Genomic DNA, 26,606 nt, shown 5'->3' on the forward strand with positions numbered 1-26,606 from the left:
ATAATTCCCTCCCACCCTAACTTTTGTCATCCAGTATCAGCATCTAGCCCTCCCAGGTCACATATAGCATTATTAGCACTATAGAGAGTAAAAGGTCTCTCTACTCTGCCCCATAAACAAAAATGTGCATCACTGTTTAAAGAAGAGCATGCAGTAGTGTATCAGTTTGAATTTATCCATTTCTCAAACTATCCATCCTTGTGGCTTTTCTGAAGAAGATTGGCACTAAATGGCACAATATTGGCAATCAATTTTGTATTGGGTTCAAACCATCCAAATTCATCTCACATAGGATTCTTATAGCTGTCAGAGAGAGACTTCTTATCCCATCAATGTGAGTTGGATTAAAACCTTAGAGCTGACAGGGCACTGTGCCATCTCCCAGAGTGTTATTTTATAAAAGTCATGGGACTTCCTCTTTGAGCTGAAGCGTTCACTTTGTTTTCAGTTTGTGACATATAACTACACGGGCTTGATCAAATGTCAACAATGCTCAAATGGGTTTTAAAGCGCTCCTGTGGCCTTTAAAGAAATATTCCAGGATTGAGCACTACAATGATCATATCCTTGAGTATTTGTGAAAAATATCCTTGCATTTATATGGATAGAGGATGAAGACAGGATTGAGCTCAGCTGTAATGTTTCCGACAGTCAGATGGCTTACCAATGTTGTCTACACTTACACATGAAGTGGGTGAGGTAAATGGATGGTACCGCACCACAGAAAGTGCCCGCACTTTCAAGAGAGAAGGAGAAAAGGTGAAAAATATTAGAAAAAAAGAGTGTGCATTATTCTGCATACCAACATCCGCATGATGAGGCCAATCCACAATAAAGAAGTAATTGACTTCAATCCTTGTGTGCTATAACCAGCAAGAAAGAATCCAATAAATAAACAACCATCGACAAAAATGCCTCATTTTGTTACAATGCCTTTTTAAAAGAATTTATAATGTTCTGAATCACTGCATTTTATAAACAAAACATTTTATTCTTAGAAGTATATAATTCCTCCAATACTCCTCTTCTTCCCCTTCCTCTTCCTTCTCCCAGCTAGTACATAGAAAGTTATCTCCTGCCTGCAAGCTGCCCAAAAGCAGGAGGAGAAAAAAAATAGATCCTTTCAGCCCCATCCGCTGAGAGGGGTGGAATAAGGTGGTCCAGCTCCTGTCATATTTACTTTATAAAGAAATAGCTTACATTCATATAGCGCCTTTCACATTCTCAGGACGTCTCAAATCGCTTCACCGCCAATATACTCATTTTGAAGTGCAGTCACTGTTCTGTAGATGTGCAGTGGCTAGCTTGCACACAGCCAAGTCCTACAAACAGGAAATGAAGTAAATGACCAGATGGAGGGATGAATGTTGGCTAGGACACTAGAACTCTCTGCTATTCATCAACTAATGTCATGTGATCTTTTAGGTCTACTTGAAAAGGCAGATGGGGCTTAAGTTTAACATCTCATCTAAAAGACTGCACTACCATCTTTCTGTTAAACTTTCTCAGCATTACATTGAAATGTCAGCCTAGATTATGTGCTTACGTCTTGTAATGAAGTTCTAACCTTCAACATTGTAACTCAGAGGCGAGAGTGCAACCATCAATCCAATCTTAACATTAGGTGCTTCCTAATACCAAACCCACACCCTTCTTCAGACACAGCAGTCTGTTAAAGTTACAGTTAAATATGAAAACTTAAGACAATTTGGGAAGCAGAGAAGTAGAGTTGATTGGAGCATTTGGGTTTCTCTGCAGTACAGGCTGAGGAGCTGGGAGATGTAAAACTGAGATGCTGCAGCACCACCACTGGAAGAAGGTTGTAATTACAGGGTAATAAGTTTACATAAGTAGTTCCCATTATAAATGTGGACATAGAAATTTATAATGGAAAAGTTGGCAGAAAGTGTGTGCATACATAAGATTTTTAATCTATTATAGATATTAATACTCATATACCAATTATATGTATTAAGAGTAAACATAATTATATCAGCAAGAGATTAAATCAGTACAATCAATAAAGTCAGAGTTATATCATTAATGATAAATCTTAAACAAGTTTTAACTCTCCATCAATGCTCTCCTTAAACTCACCAGTAGAGTCAGAGAATCCTAAAATGTATAGTGTAGAAACAGGGCACATGGCCCATCAAATCTGTGGCTGTGTTTATCTCTATATGAGTCACCTGGTCTAATTTCACTCTCTTGCTCACTCCCCATACCCTTTAAAATTCCTCTTTTTCAAGTAGTTGTCTAATTGTGAAAGGATTTATAGACTCTTTGTGATAAAATTCCACATTCTAACCATCCCCTGTGTAAAGATTTTTTTTCTAACTTTAATTCTTATTGTGATTATCTTAAATTTGTGCCTTCTCATTGCTCTCACTGACCAGTTGAAACAATCTATTACTATTTATCCTGTCATAATCCTTCATAACCTTGAAGATCTTTATCCAGTTATCCCTTAACCTTCATAGCTCTAATGAAAAAAGCCCCAACTTCTTAAGTCTTTCTTCGAAACTGTAACCTCTCATCCCTGGTAACAGTGAGTCCACACTGTATCTTTTCCGTTGCTCTTATAGCCTTCCTATAATAGGATGATCCAAATTGTATGGTTATACAATGAAAGTTTCTCTCTCCAAGTTCTGAAGCTCCATTGGTCATTGAAGACTAAGCAAAGACTTAAGGAGAGCACATCTTGTGTAAATTATCTCATTAATAAAATGAGTATAAATCAAAACCATCCCAGTCAGTTTTAAGAGAATGCATTAAATAAATAATGATGAGGGAATTATATTAATTGCAGCTATTTCAAACTTCTAATTTGATTGTAGCTAGCCTAAATACAGTCTCTTGCTGTGCATCCATTTAGCTGTTTTTGGACAATATAATCTTTTCTTGATCTGCATTTCTTTTTCAGGGAAGTCAAAAATTAGAACCTACTCATCATCTATACATCTGCGATGTGGTGGGTAGACGCAGGATGTTAATCCAGCAGCTCTCAACTCTACTGTGATAAAAAAAAATAAAAAGATCACAGAGCAGAGGTCATAGATCTTAGCCTTCTGTTAAACCATTGACTTCAATGACAGGTAAAGTGTACAGATGGTCAATGTTAAAAGTAATCTTAGTGACAACAGAGACATCAAACTGTAGATTGTAAAGTATTATTTCATTTTTTTTGTGTTCACGAAGTGAGGAATGTCACTGCTGGGTAATGTGATTTTTTCTGCTTTTGGCATCTAACGTCAGCATTAAATACTCCCAAACCAAGTACAAGACAGCCATATTCGGTGCAAATCTCCATCCACCCTGTGTGACAAAAATAATAATTTTTATCTTCAAGTTTCACATACTTCCAAGTAACTCAATATTTAACCTTTCTTTATTAGATACAAAATGTAAGGCAAGAGACAGCCAGACTGAAAGAAAGGGGAAGTTCTTTTTGATCAAAAATCATTTAAGGCAAAGCTGCTTTGCTGGCAGGGAAATATGTTTAAAATGTTAAAACACAGCATTTTGCCACATGAAAGTCTAATTTCCGATTATCGTCAGGTGTTACAAGCCATTCTGCCAATTTGTGAAGACAATTAACATTTTGTTACCTGACGTATTCAAAGAACTTGGTTGAATTTCAACGGAAAAAAACACCTTTAGAACTTGAACTTTATCATGCGCTCCACTCTACTGTTCATCTTTGCTGTTAAGGAGCATAAGAACATAAGAAATAGAAGCAGGAGTAGGCCATACGGCCCCTCGAGCCTGCTCCGCCGTTCAATCAGATCATGGCTGATCTTTTACCTCATCTCCACTTTCCTGCCCGATCCCCATATCCCTTGATTCCCCTAGAGTCCAAAAATGTTTCTATCTCAGCCTTGAATATACTCAACGACTCAGCATCCACAGCCCTCTGAGGTAGAGAGTTCCAAAGATTCACAACCCTCTGAGTGAAGAAATGCCTCCTCATCTCAATCTTAAATGGCCGACCCCTTATCCTGTGACTATGCCCTCTAGTTCTAGACTCTCCAGCCAGGGGAAACAACCTCTCAGCCTCTACCCTCAGAATCTTATATGTTCCAATGAGATCACCTCTCATTCTTCTAATCTCCAGAGAGTATAGGACCATTCCACGTACCTCTCCTCAGAGGACAATCCTCTTCATCCCAGGAAGTAATCTAGTGAACCTTTGATGCGCTGCCTCTAAGGCAAGTATATCCTTAGATAAGGAGACCAAAACTGTACACGGTACTCCAGGTGAGGTCTCACCAAAACCCTGTACAATTGTAGTAAGACTTCCTTACTCTTGTACTCCAACCCCCTTGCAATAAAGGCCAACATGCCATTTACCTTCCTAATTGTTTGCTGTACCTGCATGCTAACCTTTTGTGTTTCTTGTACCAGGACACCCAAGTCTCTCTGGACACTAACATTTAATAGTTTCTCACCATTTAAAAAATATTCTGTTCTTCTATTCTTCCTACCAAAGTGAACAACCTCATACTTCCCCACATTATACTCCATCTGCCACCTTCTTGCCCATTCACTTAACCTGTCTATATCCCTTTGCAGATTCTTTGTGTCCTCCTCACAGCTTACTTTCCCACCTAGCTTTGTATCATCAGCAGGCTTGGATACATTACACTCGATCCCTTCATCCAAGTCATTAATGTAGATTGTAAAAAGGCTGGGGTCCAAGCACTGATCCTCGCGGTACACCACTAGTTACAGCTTGCTAGCTTGATAGTGACTCTGTTTTCTGTCCTTTAACCAATCCTCTATCCATACTAATATATTACCCCCAACCCCATGAGCCCTTATCTTGCGCAACAATCTTTTATATGGCACCTTATCAAGTGCCTTTTGAAAATCTAAATATGCTACATCCACTGGTTCGCCTTTATCTACGCTGCTAGTTACATCCTCAAAAAACTCTAATAAATTTGTCAAACACAATTTCCCGTTCATAAAGCCATGTTGACTCTGCTAATCATATGATTTTTTAAGTGCCCTGTTACCACTTCCTTAATAATGATTCCAGCATTTTCCCGATGACTGATGTCAGGCTAACTAGCCTGTAGTTCCTTGTTTTCTCTCTCCCTGTTGTTACATATGAAGATATAATAAGTGCTTATATATTTACAAAATGGGGCTAACTATTTCAAAATAACCTATAGCTCTTCCAGTTTCTTTTGGCAAACCCTTGAAGAGAAACTGGAAAAACCATACCCTTTAAAAAAAGTCAACTCCATTTGTACATAATTGCTGGTTATACATATGTAGATCCATGCCAAACTTTTTTCTTCTGCATAATACTTAATTTGTAAATTAACTCCAGAACAGCACCTTAGCATTTATAAAGTGGTTTAATAGTGTGATATTTTATGTCATTGAAATTGAAGGAGATGCAGTGGGTATTCTCTGTTAAGCAGCTTACCTTGATTGTTAAACTGGGGCCATGCTAATCCAAGTATAGCAGAGAATAAGATTTCTTATAAGGACTGCTTATGGAATCTGCAGTCAAGCTGTTTACATGAGGAAAAGGGGTCGGGAAAAAGCCCGAATTGTAACACTGCTCCAACATATACCTCCACCTTAATCTCAGAACAGCACCCCTACTGCACCAGTGCAGCATTTCCATTTCTTGTATGAGGCATCCTTGTGTGAAATTGCCAAACTGCTTGAATCTATATGCTATTGACTGACGTCTATCAGGAAAAGGGTTGAGACTGTGTAGACTCTGTTCATGTAGAACCCTTACAGCTGGCAAAGAAAAAGAATTTCAAACATTTCTGGACTGGCTCTAAACCCAGGTCCCAGAGGTAAAAGAACAGTGCGCTAATACACGGTTATTTATACAAAGCACCATAATACACCACAACAACTTGTATTTATATAGCGCCTTTAACATAGTAAAACATCCCAAGGCGCTTCACAGGAGCGTTATCAAACAAAATTTCACACCGAGCCACATAAGAAGGTATTAGGACAGATGACCAAAAGCTTGGTCAAAGAGGTAGGTTTTAAGGAGTGTCTTAAAGGAGGAGAGAGGTAGAGAGGTGGAGAGGTTTAGGGAGGGAATTCCAGAGTTTAGGGCCTAGGCAGCTGAAGGCACGGCCACCAATGGTGGAGCGATTAAAATTGGGGATACGCAAGAAGCAAGAATTGAAGGAGTGCAGAGATCTCGGAGGGTTGTAAGACTGGAGGAGGTTACAGAGATAGGGAGGGGCGAGGCCATGGAGGGATTTGAAAACAAGGATGAGAATTTTAAAATCGAGGCGTTGCCAGACCAGGAGCCAATGTAGGTTAGCGATCACAAGGATGATGGGGTGGAGATGCCGGTGATGGACTGGGGTTGACAAATGTAAGGAATCTTACAACACCAGGTTATAGTCCAACAGTTTTATTTGAAAATCAGCTGACGAAGGAGAAAGCCTCCGAAAGCTTGTGATTTTCAAATAAAACTGTTGGACTATAACCTGGTGTTGTAAGATTCCTTACATAAGGATGATGGGAAAATGGGACTTGGTGCGAGTTAGGATATGGGCAGCAGAGTTTTAAATGAGCTCAAGTTTATGGAAGGTGGAAGGTGGAAGATGGGAGGCCAGCCAGAAGACCGTTGAAATAATCCAGTCTGGAGGCAACAAAGGCATGGATGAGGGTTTCAGCAGCAGACGAGCTGAGGCAGGGGCGGAGACGGGCGACGTGACGGAGGTGGAAATAGGCGGTCTTGGTGATGGTGCGAATATGTGTTTAGAAGCTCATCTCAGGGTCAAATAGGACACCAAGGTTGAGAACTAACTGGTTCAGCCTCAGACAGTGGCCAAGGAGAGGGATGGAGTCAGTAGCTAGGGAACAGAGTTGGCAGAAGGGACCAAAGATAATGGCTTTGGCAACTGACTTACACAGTAAGTTTCAGAAACTTGTATTCCTCCAGTTTAGTCTGGAGTTGGTTGTATTTTGGAAAAAATAATGTGCACTTAGATGTTATGGTTATATAGCGATCAAAAACAGTGATTGGAAATCTTTCACAATGTTATTGCTAAACGCATGAGTTCCTGCAATGTCAAAATAGTCTTAACTATATAGCAATGAAAGTGATATTATAATGAATTGCAAAATGCAACAGTAACATGTCTTTCCTTCCTTCCTTCCTAGGAAACATATGTGGAATACGCAATAGTTGACAGGAAAGACCTTTCGTAAGACACCAAGTGGGAAGGACCCACAACTTTTAAATTTTATTACAGTAGGCTTTTGCACAAGTGAGTGAATGTCTGTACTACAGTCAGTAGGGAGTCAGATTTTATTTATCGCAAGATTTTTTTCCCAAAGTGGAGAGCTAGTCCATAAATTTTAAACACTTTCTGAATCAAAATGTTCAGTGATAATTCACTGCAGCAAATGTTACTCAAAGTACAGGCATTAAATAAGCAAATCTTGCACAGGTTGGGATTTATTAGTGGGCTTATTTCACCAGTATAAGATAAAGAGCCTCCAGAATACACTATTTATTAGACTTCTGTTACTGTTTAATCTTGAAGAAATGTAACAGAAAACAATTTCAATTAAAATTTCATGTTTTTAAGCAGAGCTAATTTGTATTTGTGGAATATCATTGCTATGGTGATGAAGCTTCAGGATCAGTTCTGATGCCAGTGTCACTTTCATCTACTGCACCAATGCTCAAAGGGTTGTTCAGATTTATGAAGAACACAGCACGTGTGAGAGACTGCGAGTGATATGTGTACATCAAAGTTTTTTATATTCACTCACACACACTAAGCTGTTCGGGAGCTTTTTAGCCCATTATTGAGAAACCCAGAAACCTAGCTGAGGAACTATTAAGGACTAAAGATCATTTATTACCTGAGAAACATATTTTCTGATGAACTATTTGAAAGGCATTCTACCTGAATTAAACCAAAAATATCCACCTTAATTAAAATTCCTCATAAATTCAATACTCTGTCAAACCCTTTTAAACCATAAAGCTGATGTGTTGGAAAGAAATTCAGTTCCTGTCATTCAATATTTTCACCTCTGCATGTGTGGTGAAAAAGGGTTTCTGTCCTGTTTCAAATTATAAAGTATTTCCACATTGCATTTTTTATTTGAATTGTTAGTAAGCCTGGGTGCTGAGGTATTTAAAATGGAAACCATGCCTGCTGTTTCTGATAAAATACCCTGTCCTTTGTTTCGACATGAGAGCCTGGGGATGAGTGAATACACATACTGCCTAAGTTTGACAAAGGATGTGGGGTCACCATTGTTTATGTCTTTGCAAAATGATCCCTTATTGGGTTAAGATTGGTTAGAATGACACCCGAAGTTTATGTACGTAAGGAATTGCAGGCGTGGCTCTGGAAGCTGCCCTTTTGCAGTGATCATGAATAAAGTCATGATGTGGCGATGCCGGTGATGGACTGGGGTTGACAATTGTAAACAATTTTACAACACCAAGTTATAGTCCAGCAATTTTATTTTAAATTCACAAGCTTTCGGAGGCTTCCTCCTTCGTCAGGTGAACGGTGAAATAAAGGGTACTAGGAGAGAAGCCTGAATTGTAATCAATTCTTTAAATCATAGAAATTTGCAGGCAGTAATTGGGCAATTGGACCATTATGTCTGTGCTTCTTTTTTCACCTCAAATGCTATTAGCTCTGTGTTCTTCTGCATTCTCAGGCCTACCAAGTTCCCTGATTTTTTTTTGCTTAAATGATTTACTAGTACGATATGCTCGGTACTGGAAGTTTGTATAATCTACATCCATAGACATTCCCCTGTCTACTACTTTAGATACTACCTCAAAAAATTCTATTAGCCTCCTTAGACATCACCCACCCTTCACAAATCCACATTACAGAAATTTGAACTGATTAGAGACAGCTAAGTGCTCAGTTACCCTGTCCTTAGTTATAGATTCCAATAACTTCCCCACAACAGACATTAGACTAACTGGACTATAATTTCCTGGTTTCTCGCTCTCTCTTTCAATCCAGTACATTAAAATTGACCTTGGATTCAGCATTTCTGATAGAGGTCCATGTGTGGGTTAAAGGATGTAGGGACAGAAAGCTTTGGCTTACAATATGTTAAGCCTAGAAATACTTGGAAATGCTGGATTATTGAAAGCAATTTATTTTGTTATATTATTCACTAAAAACAAGTACTACTACAAAGCTTGACTGGTTTGGACTATCAAGTGACTGTGTGATGTTCAGATAGCACACTGAAACTGGGAGCGACTCCATAAATAGGAAACAGAAAAAAAAACACAAAATGTACCCAGAACTTAGCTCTGTTCAAATGCAGGCGCTGGAATACGTTAATATTGTGAAGTTTGTGTTTTGTAAGTTAAGAAAATAAAACCTCAAGCATTTTAAAATCAATGGTTAGAAGTGACTTTTTTTTATTCGTTCATGGGATGTGAGCATCGCTGGCGAGGCCAGCATTTATTGCCCATCCCTAATTGCCCTTGAGAAGATGGTGGTGAGCCGCCTTCTTGAACCGCTGCAGTCCGTGTGGTGAAGGTTTCCCCAGTGCTGTTAGGAAGTTCCAGGATTTTGACCCAGCGACGATGAAGGAACGGCGATATATTTCCAAGTCGGGATGGTGTGTGACTTGGAGGGGAATGTGCAGGTGGCGTTGTTCCCATGTGCCTGCTGCCCTTGTCATTCTAGGTGGTAGAGGTCGTGGGTTTGGGAGGTGCTGTCGAAGAAGCCTTGTTGAGTTGCTGCAGTGCATCCTGTGGATGGTATACACTGCAGCCACAGTGCGCCGGTGGTGAAGGGAGTGAACGTTTAGGGTGATGGATGGGGTACCAGTGAAGCAGGCTGCTTTGACCTGGATGGTATCAAGCTTCTTGAGTGTTGTTGGCGCTGCACTCATCCAGGCAAGTGGAGAGTATTCAATCACACTCCTAACTTGTGCCTTGTAGATGGTGGAAAGGCTTTGGGGAGTCAGGAGGTGAGTTACTCGCCGCAGAATACCCAGCCTCTGATCTGCTCTGGTAGGCACAGTATTTATATGGCTAGTCCAGTTAAGTTTCTGGTCAATGGTGACCCCCAGGATGTTGATGGTGGGGGAATTCAGTGATGGTAATGCTATTGAATGTCAAGGGGAGGTGGTTAGACTCTCTTGTTGGAGATGGTCATTGCCTGGCACGACTGGGAGAATATTGTCTTTTTCAAAATATCAAGATCCGACATGCAGATGTGCACTCACCCACCCCCATTCTACACCACTGTTTTACAGCTGCTAGTTAAATCAGAGGCATTTATTGCTATCCCAAAAGGATTTCTTTTTGGACGATTAAGGTTTATAGTACACTGTCCAATGATTATTCTACTTGGCTACTTTGATTAGGCTGTTGTGTCTAATGGGTCTTGCACAATTTACTTTTTCCAGAAATTCTTCGAATCCTTTTAAGAACGCAACTCTTTAATGAGTCAAGAGAGTGGGTAAATATATGCCCAGTGTAATTGAGCCAGGATGAAGTTGAAAGTATCACATCCAACCAACGTAGAGCAGCAATCAATAAAGCCAATAGAATGTTGAACTATATAGCTAATTACTTGTAACTCCAGTGTGGGCGAGACATTTCATTTTCTATGCATGCTGGCTCCATAATGAAGTCACTGTTGATGACCACTTGTTGCCTGAACCGTTATCTGCTCTCAGCAGAACTGTATAAAAAGATTAAAGGTAACCAGCCGACTACATGTTCTATTATCAGGAGCCATCACCAGAGTACTTTTTCCAGCACTTTATATTCAACTAAATAAATACTGAAAAAACTCACACAGGCAGACGAGTCTCAATGTACTTTTTATTTTAAGCTCAGTGCAAACTGCATATACATAAGTGAATTGTGAACTATGCCACACACAAGACATTGCTGACTAGCAGAGCTGAGATAAGAGTGTTGGGGGATGGAAAAAAAAAATCAGTGATTAACACAAACTGCTACAATATTTAAAGCTAAAGGGTTCAAGGCAGAAGAGTATGATCTGAAAACCAACATTTAAAAGATCTGATGAGTTTAAAAGAAAAAACAAACAAGCTTGTGACAAAAATTAATACTGTTCTTGTGCTATCACCATAGCTTCTAAAAAACATCCTTTTGTTCACTAAAGGTGTACTGCATTCTTCTAATTCATTACTGTTCAACATTCAAATAGTAAAAATATATGTAATTACCAGGACATTTACTTTTCAATCATATCTTATACCTGTGGCAATTGTTTGTCTTTCTTCTGCTTTTCTTCAAGCTCTGCTATGGATATATATGCCAGTCAAGAATTGTACCATCCTTTTCGATATGGTCTTTCTGACCACTTTTTCTCCCCCAAGAAATATTCTTTGAACAGATAGTTTACTGCAAATTACACTGAAGACTGCAGAATAAAGACCGAATTCCCACAACCTGGTCATACACCACCCACTCCAACTTCCTCTATGTATATCTTGTGCTGGTATGTGACATCCTGCTCAGCTGGGCTAAAGTTAAGGACTTTCTGCCTGTCACACAGTATTTGGTCTAAAATGGACCATCTCTTAAAATACGCTAGGCTTAAGAAAAACTCTAGAAACCAGACAATGGAGAAAACAAAACATCTCCCTATTTTATTAGCAGATTCCAACTGTATTAGTTTAAAGGTTAATGGCTGTAAGTGCACAGCATTAGGATAGAAGTTGTGTCAGCAAAAAGAGGAAGGGTCATCGCATGAAAAGCTTTAACTTGTTTGACAAAAAAGTAGTGACAACCAGCAGTGCAGAAGTTTAACAATGAGCAAAGAGTAAATAGGAAACAATGATGAAAAAGTAAAGGAAGCAAATAGTTAATTTTAATCCCTTCATGGGTCCTGTTCATTTTGAAGAATCCCATATATAGAAGTGCTGGCACAGTGAACACAGAAGGATTTTATCATGCATTTGTTGAGTTTTGAGAGTGTTCTCACATGAATTCACAAATTCATTTACGGTCAATAACATCCATATGATTACATTACAATCAAACATATGCCACAATGAATGCATTTATTTAACAGCCCACAGCCATTGAGAATTGTTCAAATGAAGATTAAAAAGGCAATTGTATATTCTGAAAACAGACATTTCCTACAACCGTTGCAATTCGAGGCAGTTAATAAGCTTTGCTATTGTACCAGGACTCCATGAATAATTCCACCACTGTGTAATCCCTCTCTCTCCATTTTATCGGTCAGCTGAATTCACAGTGGCCCTTATGAATGAGTTACATGGACAGTCTGCAGAGGTTGGGGACATATTTAGAAACACAGGTGCGCGACAGAGGAATTCAGTTTGTCACCCGTTCAGTACCAAACTTCCCCACAGGCCACTCCTGCGTGTGGAGTTCACCAGTGCTCACTTTCCAGATCTCCAGTGTCTCCCTACCCATCAGCCACTTGTACACAATTTGAATCTTCACATTTAAATGTGCAAGGAGTAGATTAACCCCAGCAAACCAATTGCTTCTTGTTGGCTATAGGCACTGTGCCCATTCAATTTCAACTGGCAGGCAATTCCCCCAAATGCATGCATGTGTGAGAGGAAATTAGGTTGAGGCTGCTCATCCAATAACTTAGCAGTCAGCAAGTCCTGGTATAAGAACATCAGACCTTGTACACTGTTGATGGTCATTAAACTTCCAAATAATCAATAGGAATTCTTAACTTCAGAAAAACTGTACATTATGCTGAATCTTAAATCAGTTAGCATTTAAGCAAAGGAAATGCAATTAATGCTTTAATAAATAAACCTGTTTCACCTAAAATATTCATTTGACCCTTTAAGGACTGCAATAGCATTTCAGAATAAAATTTCAAATACAAGTTTCCAATTTTTTTTTGTTTATTCCCAGAACAGGTTAAGAATCTTTGGTTTTGATTAGTTCTCTAATTCTACTTTACAACATGCATAGTTGGAAAGTGGTAGAAAAACCTTTTTTTGTGTCCAAATAGAAAAGTGGTACAGATATGTCAAAAGCACATCAGATCTTTCAGCATTGAAACGGTTTAATGTGTTTGTTGTTAATGTGCAAACGGAAGAATTCTGTGCTGCTTCTGGATTCATTAAGTTCCACCATTCCAGAATACCCATTTAGTAAAGTGATGCAGACGTACTGCTTTGGTATAACATTCAAAAGTGAAAAACAAGATTTCAAACACATTCCTGTTCTCCAAATTCCAACAAGCCTCATTAACAGAGGTGTGGAATGAATAGGGAGGGAGTACCCCAAAAGATTCATTGTGCACAGGCACCATTAGGATTATTGGACAACAATAATGAGAAGTTCCAGGCTTAGGACAGATGAATATCTTGTTCATATAGTCTCCAATGTAGTTTACAACATAACCAAGGATCTTACTTACAGGGTACATTGAACCAATAGTACACATTTAATCGCAGCAGCAGGTATAGAAAGTATAAAAGTTTGTGTGGAAGCGAGACTGGAGCATCTGATTTTAAGGCGAAATGGAAATGAGAATTTTTGACCAGTTTTCTGCCAGAAAAAACACAGCTGTGATCCAGCTAGTCTTCTGAGTGACACACAATTACTACAGATGAACTCACACATTTATAGATTATAAATACAACCAGCGAATCCTCCACACATTAGAGAATGACAAATGTTTGAAGGGAACAGTTGCCGCATTCTTCCTATTGGGCTTTCTGTTATGGGGACTAATGCCACGAGGTGTGGTGAAGATGAGAAAAGGAAACAACAATTTTCATACTGCAGGTTAAACAAAATAGAAAATATTTTTTTTAAAATAAAAATTTGTATGTGTGTGCTGGCACAGTGTGGCTGTGATTAATGCTGTGTACTGACATGCACAGCTCGAGTTCATGTTGTCAGGGTTATCAATGGTTATGTAAGTCACCCAAGCCACTTTCACAAAACCATTAACATCCAGTTTAAAAGCATAGATGCTGAGAGATGGCCTGCCTGTTGTCTCAAGGGAAAAAATGGTTTAAAGAACTGGGGCTGAAAAACAAACATTTAAAAAGTACCTTTTTTGTGGGGCATGTTAGTCCTACTGGGAAGGGTTTAAATTGCAGAGCCCCAGGCAGAAAATATGGGATTCAGCTAACTACATTCTTCCTCCTAGAAAGACAGATTGTCCAGTTTCTATCAAGTAACCTTCAAATGAAGGTAGTTTTCACACCCTCCACGATAACATAAGCCAGGAGTATTCAGAAATGAAGCACATCATCCACTAGAAGAGATTTTTAGATTAACAGTCTCCCCATGCATGGCAGCAGTCTCACCAGATCCTGTGTTACAGATAGGGCAAAGCCATGTGGAAAAATAAGCCATTACCATGGTCTATTTCAATGAGGGAAATCACCACAGCATCATTAGCATTAGGCCCCAACACTGTGCGAGATGAGCTACTGTTGTAGAAAGCCATGCAGCAATGTTCAGTGCTTAAATCTGGAACTCATGCTGTTCCCTTATTATTTAAGTGTCTCCCATCATTCGATCTGCAGGATCTACATTTAATGAGATAGTGCTATGAATCAATGGAAAATCAGATCTTTGCTTTAATAAGAAGGTTTCGGGCTGAAAAATTAACAGAAGGGACACTCTGTGTACCAACAGAATTGAATCCAGTGTAACTGGCCCTAAAATCTCTAAGATAATGGTATCTTGTATCCCTAATACTGCAGACCTTGGTTTACAAACAGGTGGGACTAACCAAAACTGAAAAAATATATATTTAATAAAGAACTCAGTGCCCAGATGAAACACTTTTACAATTGCAGTACTTAGAAAGTACATTTAAGTTGCAAATTAGGAGTGTGGCCCAAACCTAAACCTAAACAATTATCAGGACTAAAATCCCAGTAGGTGTAGAAGGGAGCGTCAGAAAAAAAGTTTCACAACTCATCATCTGAGGCAGTTAGAATTTATGATATCACTGCAGAAATTACAGCAATTCTTATGCAATAAACTAAAAGGCACAATTGAATAAGCTGTTAGATACCTGAACCATGAGTCTTTGTTATTACTATATTACACTGTACTTATTTTGCACAGTTTAAATCAGCTTCTGCAGGAATTTAATAAGAATTTCATAACCATTAAGAATTCATTTTCCTCATATTCTCTTCAGAAGGCTGGTCTCAGAAATCTTCCATCTGAACATGGGAAAAACCACCAACTTCTTAAATTTGTGGTCTTACCTCAGCATTCTCTTCCAGGCAACTACAGGCTTCGTATGTGTCCAAACAGATGCCTGTTCAAGGGCAGAGGCAGAACAGGTGACCGTTTTGGAACAATCCCAGTTAAAACTTTGCGTTCAAGCTTCCAATAGCTTTGTCAGAAAGACCTGGTCCTCCCATCAAGAGAGATTCAGGTAATTAAATAAGGAGGGAACTAGGAACAAGGCCATGAATCCTACCATTCCATACGTGCTGTAACGATAGGGAAGTTCCACCTCCATTCTCTTCCGTGCCTCGCGGATGTCAGTGCATGGAATGCGGAATATCTTGCAGGCCAGAGGGATGGTGACCGCTTTCAGCACTGCTCTGGTCAGTAACAGGACCACCACCCCAACTGCAAAACGTAGAAAAGCTCTTGCAATGAGATTAAATGTGATTGTTGGGGGAGAAAATGGCAGAGCATCAAGAGGAGGGTCTGGCAATATGCCAAACATGTGATTGACATGAGAGGCACAAGCGATACCTGCGCCTGTGCCTAGAATCTCAGCAGTGTCTCCACGAGATGTGCTCCATGTGTCGAGGGTAAATGAAAAGAGGCCCATTCCAAGGTGAAGGCTGATGATGAACAAAGGGGCATACTTGTAGGTTAAGTTGAAGTTGTCGATTAGGTCTAAAGCTGGGTGGAAGATGACTAAGATTAGGATGCTGTAAAGCACACCAACGATGACATCCTGTCAGAGAAAGAAACGAGGAGTCATTATGAATTAGAATAATGCATCAGAATAAAATCCAAAAACTAGATTCACTTAAAAATTAGAGCCATAAGATATCAATGTATAACCTAATGTACTTTGATAATTACATCTACCAGTAAACAGATCTCACTTAGAGACCACTAAGCCAAGTGGGACACAGTGGATAATTTAAAACTGTCCTCAATGGAAGGCCCAGATCCAGGGAGACAGTTTTCAAATTGTCCCTTCACAATGTACTTCAGTTAGTCTTATCCCAGCAGGAAAATCCTTTGGCCTCTAGTTAACTTACAAACTATGTTGCAAAAAACTTTGCATGAACCCACAGAGACCATAATAAATAAAGCCCTCAAGATCGACGGCAGTTTCAAAATCAGGCCCCAAGACTTCTACAATTCTACATCTGCCACTGTAGAGTTTCCAATCTGAAGAAAACTTTGAGGCTGAAAACTTAGGCTGAAAATTTACTCAGGACTGTAAGCTGATTTAGGTCTCCAACTGATAGATCATCACTTATTTTATTTGATATTAAATATGCCAGTAAACTAATGAGTTACATATGCAAAAAATGTTCAATACAGGTGAGTTAGAAGATCTGCAACTGGATTTTTTTTTTTAAAAACAGGTAACAATGAAGGAGAGAAGCCTCCCTTGAAACATGTATAAATTTACAAAGAAAAGGTAAGCGGATCAAACAAGGGAAAAAGAAAAAGTATCAAAATAGCTGGAATTTGAGGTGGGGGGGGCGGAAGAGAGAGCGAGAGGAAGAAATGGCAGAATGGCTGTGTTAATGTGCTATGCCGTGGAGTGAGGGGCAGTGGGTTTACTATAGCAACTTTTCCACAAAAAAGGACCATCACCTTGTCCACAACATCAAGGAAAAGTTACGTGCAGGACAGGAATTTATCTGGAGAAGGTAGAAATTAGGCTGGAAGATAAAGTCTATGATAGCATGGAAGAGAGAAAGTTTGAGTAAATGTTTCAAGGAAAAAAAGACAGTTCATCTTGGATTTGAAATTCAGTGCACTCTGTTAAAGAACTTCATCCCACTCACTCTACTTGCTAGGCAGTGACTGCAGCACTCCAGGTTACAAGTCTGACTTCTCCACGGTACAGCAACAACTGCAGGATGATACACTGAGTAAACTATTAAAGTGTATTAAAGAAGGGTTTACTTTAGTGAAACATTACTTGAAAATAAAATTAAGGCGGTTTAAAAAGTTATGTTATAGATTTAAAATAATTAATATTGCTCCTCACAGGTGAAAAATACTGGAATCTGTTAGATATTAAATAGGGCTGCACTTTATTTAAATGTCAGCTTCACTTTGGCATTGGTGGAGGTCATAGGTCATCTGTATGTCTTCCTGACCGTGGATAGAATGCATAGTAGAGAGAAAAATAGATCTTCATCCCCCAGAAAAGGAATTCCACCATGTAACCAACAGGGGAATGGGAGAAAGGGTATTCGTGTGTGTGCGCGCTTATGTTGCAGTAACACAGCTTTAAAGGATCTCCTTTATCTGCACTATGCATTCCTTTCAAGCGTTGCTTCTTTTTGTGCAATAATCCACCACATTATGTATTTAATCACATGACATTTGGTTCCCTACTTGGTGGGCTTAAATCTTGCAACTGGACCCTGAGTGACAGTAAACAAACTCATAATTACAGTTGTCAGACAAACAAATGACTGCAAAAGCCAGTGTAATAATGTTGTAGGCAGAGTTACTCTTTAAAGTACTTGCGGCCCAACCCAAGTGAAAGGCAAACACTGTAAAACACTGTTTACATTACAACACTGAGCCTAGCGTAAACACCATTAATCGATAATACTACAATAGGATCACAGTGACATTTCCATGTCCCAATACTTATTTTCTGTTGAGGGGAAAAAAGTATATGGAGCAGTACAAGAAGAAAAGTAAACAGGGGAGAAGAAAGTATGCGGAGGTCACAGGTCCCCTTTTTACCGTTCCCCCCCCCAGGATCACTTTAAATCAAAGAATCATAGAAAGTTACAGACAGAAGGAGGCCATTCGTGTCTGTGCCAGCCGAAAAAGAGTTATCCAGCTTACTCCCACTTTCCAGCACTCGGTCCGTGGCCCTGTAGGTTACGGCACTTCAAGTGCACATCCAAGTACTTTTCAAATGAGTTGAGGGTTTCTGCCTCTACCTGCCTCAGGCAGTGAGTTCCAGACCCCCACCACCCTCTGGGTGAAAAAAATTCTCCTCAGCTCCCCTCTATCCTTCTACCAATTACTTTAAATCTATGCCCCCTGGTCACTGACCCCACTGATAAGGGAAATAGAGTGGATAGGGAGAACCTATCTAGTCACATCATAATTTTATATACCTCAATCAAATCTCCCCACAGCCTCCTTTGTTCCAAAGAAAACAACCCCAGCCTATCCAATCTTTTCTCATAGCCAAAATTCTCAAGCCCTGGCAACATCTCTAGTGCAATCACATCTTTCCTGTAATGTGGTGACCGGAACTGTATGCAGTACTCAAGCTGTGGCCTAACCAATGTTTTATACAGTTCTAGCGTAACCTCCCTGCTCTTATATTCTATGCCTCAGCTAATAAAGGAAAGTATCCCATATACCTTTTTAACCATCTTACCTACCTGTCCTGCTACCTTCAGGTATCTGTGGACATGCACTCCAAGGTCCCTTTGTTCCTCTACACCTCTCAGTATTCACCCACATTCATTGTGTACTCCCTTGCCTTGTTCGCCCTCCCCAAATGCATTACCTCACATTTCCCTGGATTGAATTCCATTTACCACTTTTCCACCTACCTGACCAGTCCATTGATATCTTCCTGCAGTCTACAGCTTTCCTCCTCTTTCAACCACACGGCCAATTTTTGTATCATCTACAACTTCTTGATTGTGTCCCCCACATTCAAGTCCAAATCATTAATATATACCACAAAAAGCAAGGGAGCTAGTACTGAGCCTTGCAGAACCCCACTGGAAACAGCCTTCCAGTCGCAAAAACATCCGGCAACGAATACCCTTTGCTTTCTGCCATGGAGCTGGTTTTGGATCCAACTAGCCACTTTCCCTGGGCTTTTACTTTTTTTGACCAGTCTGCCATGTGGGACCTTGTCAAAAGCCTTGCTAAAATCCATGTACACTACATCAAATGCGCTACTCTCATCGACCCTCTTTGTTGCCTCCTCAAAAAATTCCATCAAATTAGTCAGACACGACCTTCCCTTAAGAAATCCACGTTGACTGTCCTCGATTAACCTGTGTTACCACATTATCACTTTGTGACAGTAGGAACGCCTCCACGGGCGTAATCAAAGATGAGCAACAGTGTTCTGGTCCTGGGGATCGTCGTTCTCCAATCTTCGGAGCTGGGTCCGAAGCCTCTGGGTGAGGGACATTATTCTGCTGTATATTTATTTAAATCTTTGTGTTTATTGTACTGTTGGTGGTTTCCCTGCCCAACTCGATGCTTCATATTGTGTGGCATTCCTGCAGTTTGTTTGATTTTATGTTAGGCTCTACTTGGGAGTCTCCTGCTTGGCATTCTGTATACTCCACCTGTATGGTTACTTATTGGCTAGTTTGACTATAATTATTCTTGGCACTGAAGCCCTTATAAGCAGGACCACATTTAAGTGCATCAGTCTATGAATGGATTTGCTGTAATAAAAAAAAATGCACAGCAAGTCAGTCAACAGCTGAGAGATTTCTGATTTCTAGGACTTGAGGGGAAAGGGAGGTTGGAGATGGAGCAATAGTTTCCAAGGGTGGGTGGTGACAGTGATTTTGAAAGGGGGACAGTACCTGAGGCAAGGGAAACATTTAGAATGTCAGCTACCATGGGGACCAGGAAGGAAAGTTGGGAAGCAGTTTAGTGGGGAGGGAAGTCAAAGTAGCAGGAGGTGGGTCGCGTGGACAGGATGAGCATGAGGGGAGATAGGAGAGAATGGACAAAGATACAGGTTCAGTGATAGGGCAGGGGGCACCTGGAGGTATGGGGAAGCAGTAGAGGCAACTGAATGGATGGTCTTAATCTTAATGACAGAGAAGGCCATGAGCTCTTCACACTTTATCAGAAGCAAAATACTGCAGAAATCTTAAATAAAAACAGAAAATGCTGGAAATACTCAGCAAGTCAGGTAGCATCTGTGGGGAAAGAAACAGAGTTAACGTTTCAGCTTGAAGATCTTTCATCAGAACTGATGCACCAGATCTGGCGATGGATACAAGCCTAAAGGTTGAGGACAGGCAGATTATTCGACCAAGGAGGATGTTCTAGCCACGCCCAATCTTGTTCTCACCCAAAGTCCACACCTTTTCCAACAGAAGTCAGAATCAGCAGCTGGCTGATTTATTCGCCCCTCATCCCTAAGACAGGGCCACTGAAGCCATCTGTAGTGTGCCTACCACTACCCCAGCAGAGACCAGGAATCAAACTGAGGTCTTGTGCTTTGTATGGCCCTACTCCACAACAGGCAATGTCCTTACTCACTATTATCTGTATTCTTTTTTTAAAAAAAGCTTTATATGCCTTTATCACATCTCCTGTTGTAACAAGAAGCTCAGATGACTTACAAGTATGGTATGTTAAAAGGTATGGGCAGGACTGAATTGAGACCTCTGGGTGCAGCCAAATTAATGACTATTTCACCCTTTTAATATAAATACATATTTATTTTCTTTAAAGAATACAGAAGTTGTACTGTTGGCAAAGCAATATTGCTTTTACCTTTTCTACGATAGTAATGTGGATAGGTTCTGAAAATTTAAAGTATTAAAAGATACATCAGCTTCTAAGAGGGACCTTGAAGCACATGTCCACAGATCCCTGAAGGTAGCAGGACAGGTAGATAAGGTGGTTAAGAAGGCATACAGGGATACTTTCCTTTATTAGCTGAGGAATAAAATATAAGAGCAGGGAGGTTATGCTTGAAATGTATAAAACACTAGTTAGGCCACAGCTAGAGTACTGCGTACAGTTCTGGTCACCACATTACAGGAAAGATGTGATTGCACGAGAGAGGGTACAGAGGAGATTTACGAGATGTTGCCAGGACTGGAGAATTTTAGCTATGAGGAAAGAAAGATTGGATAGGCTGGGGATGTTTCCTTTGGAATAGGGGAGGTGATTTAGTTGAGGTGTATAAAATTATGAGCGGCCTTGATACAGAGGACAGGAAGGACCTATTTCCCTTAGCAGAGAGGTCAATAACCAGGGGGCACAGATTTAAAGTAATTGGTAGAAGGATTAGAGGGGAGCTGAGGAAATTTTTTTACCCAGGGTGGTAGAGGTCTGGAACTCATTACCTGAAAGGATGGCAGAAGCATAAACCCTCAACTCATTTAAAAATACTTGGATATGCACTTGAAGTGCCATAACCTACAAGGCTACAGACCAAGTGCTGGAAAGCGGGATTAGGTTGGGTAGGTCTTTTTCGACTGGCATAGACACGATGGGCCGAATGGCCTCCTACTGTGCCTTAAATTTTTCTATGTTTCTGTGAAACCTGGGATTGGCACTAAATTACATTCCAACCAGACACTAGAACAAAAAGTAGAAATACCACATCTAGTTCAAAAGTGCATTTGTATAAAGGCTCATAAAAAATTATACACTTTATAAATCTGAGTAGCGACGAGTGAAAGTGGAATACATACGCCTGTCAGAGGGGCAGAAAGGCCCTTCCTGCAAACTGGCACTGTAACTGAAGACTCCATACACAGCCTGCTCAAACTTACAGTACTGGCTTTATAGTTTTCGCTATTTAAAAATACATGGTTTAGAAACAATTAATCGCTGTGTTGGCTCTGCATCAGTACTGGGATCAGTTAGTAACAGTTGAAAGCAAAGTTTCTGCCAAGAGCAATTCCTAAATAAGGCTTTATTCCTTCAAATTTCACTTGCTTTTAACAGGAATTGGTTGGAACCCTAGTGAGTGTTTAGCCCATTTTGTCCAAAGAGGATGTACTGCATTTTGGAAAGTCAAGGTATTTTTGGAAACATAAAACAGGTTTTATACGAAGAATTGCAAGTCACTATACTGAAAGCACTTTAGTTAAAATACCCAGCATTTCTCAACCAGATAAGAAAAAGCAGATCCTAGTTCATTATACTCCTCTGCATTCCCTTCAATCCTCCCCAACCCCTCTGAAAGCTCATGCCTCATTCTGTACTGCAACCCGGAAAGGGGAGAGAGACAGACAGACAGACGGGAGAAAGAGAGCATGTTCTATCCCATGCATTTCACAGGCTCAGTTCTACCCTTTCACTTGCCTGTGTACTGTGCTCCCACCAAAGACAATTCACCAACGCAAGAAATGTCAAAATTTACCAGTCACTCCAGAATTTTTGTAAACACACACATAAAAATTGAGAACATTTTTAACCATCTCTTACAAATCCACACCACTTTTAGTATCAAATCTGTTCACTAAAATTTCAATTTCCCCTTCCGCTGATGTCCAGTTGCCCATGCTTGATCGCTCATTATTGCTGAAAGCTAATGAGAAATCAATACCGTATCCATGACCTGGGTTAAACAAGTTTGTCTATTCACACTAAACTAAAATTACAGCAAAATTCATGCCCTTAGAAAGCAGGCACTACATCCTTGAAGTACAATATTTAACTAGAGACATTTTAACTTCAAAATTTCAGTTTAACAGAATGGTTCACATACTCCAACCACAGAATTAGAAGGTGCGCATCTCCAGCAGTGGCTTCTCTTCCTGCCCTGTTACCTCTGGAGTCCCCCAAGGATCTGTCCTTGGCTCTCTCCACTGCCTCTATGTTAGGAATCTTACAACACCAGGTTATAGTCCAACAAATTTATTTTAAAATCACAAGCTTTCGGAGATTATCCCCTTCGTCAGGTGAATGAGTGAAAAGGTTCTCAAATCGCATATCTTATACTAGGCTGGGACAGCATCTCACCAATCAAAAGGTGTCGTTGTTATTCAAACAGGCCAGTCACGGAGAACAGCACGTCCCAGTACACTGGATATACACTGTGTCAATTACACAGACAGACAGAAAGAAACCCAAATGGCCAGTTCTTTACCCAAACACACGGAACAGCCATGGGGACCAAATTCGCACCCCAATACGCCAACATTTTCATGCACAAGTTCGAGCACGACTTCTTCACTGCACAGGACCTCCAACCAACGCTATACACCAGATACATCGACGACATTTTCTTCCTATGGACCCACGGCGAAGAATCACTGAAGAGACTACACGATAACATCAACAAGTTCCATCCCACCATCAAACTCACCATGGACTACTCCTCAGAATCAGTTTCTTTCTTGGACACACAAATCTCCATCAAAGACGGGCACCTCAGCACCTCACTCTACCGCAAGCCCACGGACAACCTCACGATGCTCCACTTTTCCAGCTTCCACGCCAACCACGTCAAAGAGGCCATCCCCTGTGGTCAGGCCCTACGAATACACAGGATCTGCTCAGACGAGGAGGAACGCGATGGACACCTACAGACGCTGAAAGACGCCCTCGTAAGAACGGGATATGACGCTCGACTTGTTGATCGACAGTTTCGACGGGCCACAGCGAAGAATCGCATAGACCTCCTCAGAAGACAAACACGGGACGCAACCAACAGAGTACCCTTCGTCGTCCAGTACTTCCCCGGAGCGGAGAAACTACACCATGTTCTCCGCAGCCTTCAACATGTCATCGATGATGACGAACACCTCGCTAAGGCCATCCCCACGCCTCCACTGCTCGCCTTTAAACAGCCACCCAACCTCAAACAGACCATCGTTCGCAGCAAGTTACCTAGTTTTCAGGAGAACAGCGTCCACGACACCACACAACCCTGCCACGGCAACCTCTGCAAGACATGCCAGATCATCGACACGGATATCACCATCACACGAGAGGACACCACCCACCAGGTACATGGTTCATACTCCTGTGACTCGGCCAACGTTGTCTACCTCATACGTTGCAGGAAAGGATGCCCCAGAGCATGGTACATTGGCGAGACCATGCAGACACTGCGACAACGGATGAACGGACACCGCGCAACAATCGCCAGACAGGAGGGTTCCCTCCCAGTCGGGGAACACTTTAGCAGTCAAGGACATTCAGCCACCGATCTTCGGGTAAGCGTTCTCCAAGGCGGCCTTCGAGACACACGACAACGCAAAATCGTCGAGCAGAAGTTGATAGCCAAGTTCCGCACCCATGAGGACGGCCTCAACCGGGATCTTGGGTTCATGTCACGCTACACGTAACCCCACCAGCAAAAACGGGGCAAAAAAATTATGTTTTTAATATTCCCTCTCTCTCTCTCTGCCATTTGGGTTTCTTTCTGTCTGTCTGTGTAATTGACACAATGTATATCCAGTGTACTGGGACGTGCTGTTCTCCGTGACTGGCCTGTTTGAATAACAATGACACCTTTTGATTGGTGTGATGCTGTCCCAGCCTAGTATAAGATATGCGATTTGAGAACCTTTTCACTCATTCACCTGACGAAGGGGATAATCTCCGAAAGCTTGTGATTTTAAAATAAATTTGTTGGACTATAACCTGGTGTTGTAAGATTCCTTACATTTGTCCACCCCAGTCCATCACCGGCATCTCCACATCATGCCTCTATGTTGTCAGATTTCTTGTCTGATGTACATTCTTGGATGAGCTGCAATTTCCTCCAGTTAAACAATGAGAAGACAGAAGCCATCATCTTCAGCAGCCACCACAAACTCCATACCCTTAGCACAGATTCCATCCATTCCCCCAGCATTGTCTCAGGCTGAATCAGACTGTTTGCAATCTCAGTGTCCTATTCGACACAGAGCTAAGCTTCCGACCCCATATATTCTCCATCACAAAGACCGCCTACTTCCACCTTCATAACATTGCCCACCTCTGCCTCAGTCCATCTGGAGCTGAAACCTTTTTGTCACCTTCAAACTTCACGATTGCAATGCTCTCCTGGCCAGCCTCCATCCTCTGTAAACTTCAGCTCATCCAAAGCCTGTATCTTATCCTGCATCAGGTCCTGCTCACCAATCAACCCTCTCCTGCTTAAATCCCTTCATGGTCTCATCCCTCCCTATCGATGTAACCTCCTCCAGCCCGACAACCAAACCGTTGGTTCATTTGGGTCAATTTTTCCAATGTAAAATACTGCTTATTACATGCAAAAATGCTACAGTTGTATTTGCCTCAGTCCCCTTAAGTTCCTCCCCTCCCCCGCTCCCAAAATCCTACATCATTACCCAGGTAAAAGAATGAGCAGGAAACCAGCTTCTTTGTTGCAGACTCTAGTTTTTACACGAATGGGACAATTACCCATTAGGAACCACTCATTTCCAGGGTGTGTGGCAGCTGCAGGGTCAAATACTTCCGGTAGGTGAAAATGTCAGAATGCCAGTAACCAAACCCATAAATGCACCGGTTACCTGCCCAAGCAAGCAAAGGTGATGATTTTAAAATTCTCAGTCATTCCTAATTCTGATTATAAATGTTTTAGTTGAAATATTTTTTTTTGTCCGCTTATTTTAAAACAGGACTGCTCTCCAGAATAATGGCAACAGAATGATGCCACAGCTTCACTACTAAGAAAGACATTGCCGACAACACAGTGACCTGATGAAGGTCTCTTTGGCAGTCAATGCAAAAGTACACTAATTCCTTGTTGGCTCAATGATTTTATACACCACATGGTGCAATACTGCACCGTACAGGCCATGAAGTTGCCCAGGCTCAATCACTAGTCAATGGTGAGTTTTTCAGCTCAGAAGCAGCAGTAGCTTTATCATGTTGTAACTAGCCTCAGTGCCCCTGGATTAGAAGTACACACACAAACATACATGGACAAGTGAGGACAGGATCAGTCTCAGTTGTGATCTCTCCAAGAGTCAGCACTTAGAGGACAGAAGGAAAAACATGGAGGGGATAAAAAGCACTTTGTAAAATTAGGGCACTAATAATTTTTTTTACCAACATTCACCTGGAAAATATTTAAAGCAGAAATAACATGAATGATAAATTAAATTTCCACTTCAACTGCATTAAAAGAGAGTGCCAACATTACAGCCTTGCATTACAGTGGGTAGTGTTCAGTGATGGTATGTGTATCTCCAAAGGCAAAGTAGATTTCAGCACTAGTAAGCAAATATAAACAAAGTTATGCCTACAGGTTTCTGGCATGCTATGAAGCCACTGTATTCTGGCTACAGTGCCAGAGAGTATCCCATGCCAGGTTCTCATGCATCAGTTAATGATTTTCTGCGATATTTTCAAGAATATTAAATATTTGCTTGGAAACAACTGACAGGTCATCCACAATTCCTCACCGTCCTGTGAAATGTTCATTAAAATGTGATTGTTATGTCAAAGCAACATTATCTGCAATGCTGATCGGAGACCCACTGCCATCTAAAAATGGGGCATAGGCATCACATGAGGTGATGAACATGTGACTCTGCTTACCCCATGCCATTAGGCATGGAAAATCTGTGCCACTATTACTGGGGAGAAGAAGGGGAAAGAATTAACCCTTACCATTGAATAGAATTAATACCATGGAAATAAAATTTACCTTATTGGACATCCCTTGGGTTGTGTGTGGGAGGGGCTCAGTTTGTTCACAACTCCATCGGTGGCTGTAGATTCAACC

The 26,606-nt window shown here is 40.9% G+C and overlaps 1 protein-coding gene across 1 annotated transcript in view; it reads right to left on the minus strand.

Moving 5' to 3' along the window:
* Nucleotides 1–10,817: 10,817 nt before the first annotated feature.
* Nucleotides 10,818–26,606, minus strand: part of sgpp1b (sphingosine-1-phosphate phosphatase 1b) — a 41,880-nt gene continuing 26,091 nt past the window's right edge. Inside the window, exon 3 of the mRNA XM_067991924.1 lies at nt 10,818–15,926. Within this exon, the coding sequence (XP_067848025.1) occupies nt 15,375–15,926 (552 nt within the window). The 3' untranslated portion in view covers nt 10,818–15,374. The remainder of the gene's footprint in view (nt 15,927–26,606) is intronic.

This window comes from Heptranchias perlo, chromosome 10, assembly GCF_035084215.1.
Source record: "Heptranchias perlo isolate sHepPer1 chromosome 10, sHepPer1.hap1, whole genome shotgun sequence".
Taxonomy (NCBI): domain Eukaryota; kingdom Metazoa; phylum Chordata; class Chondrichthyes; order Hexanchiformes; family Hexanchidae; genus Heptranchias; species Heptranchias perlo.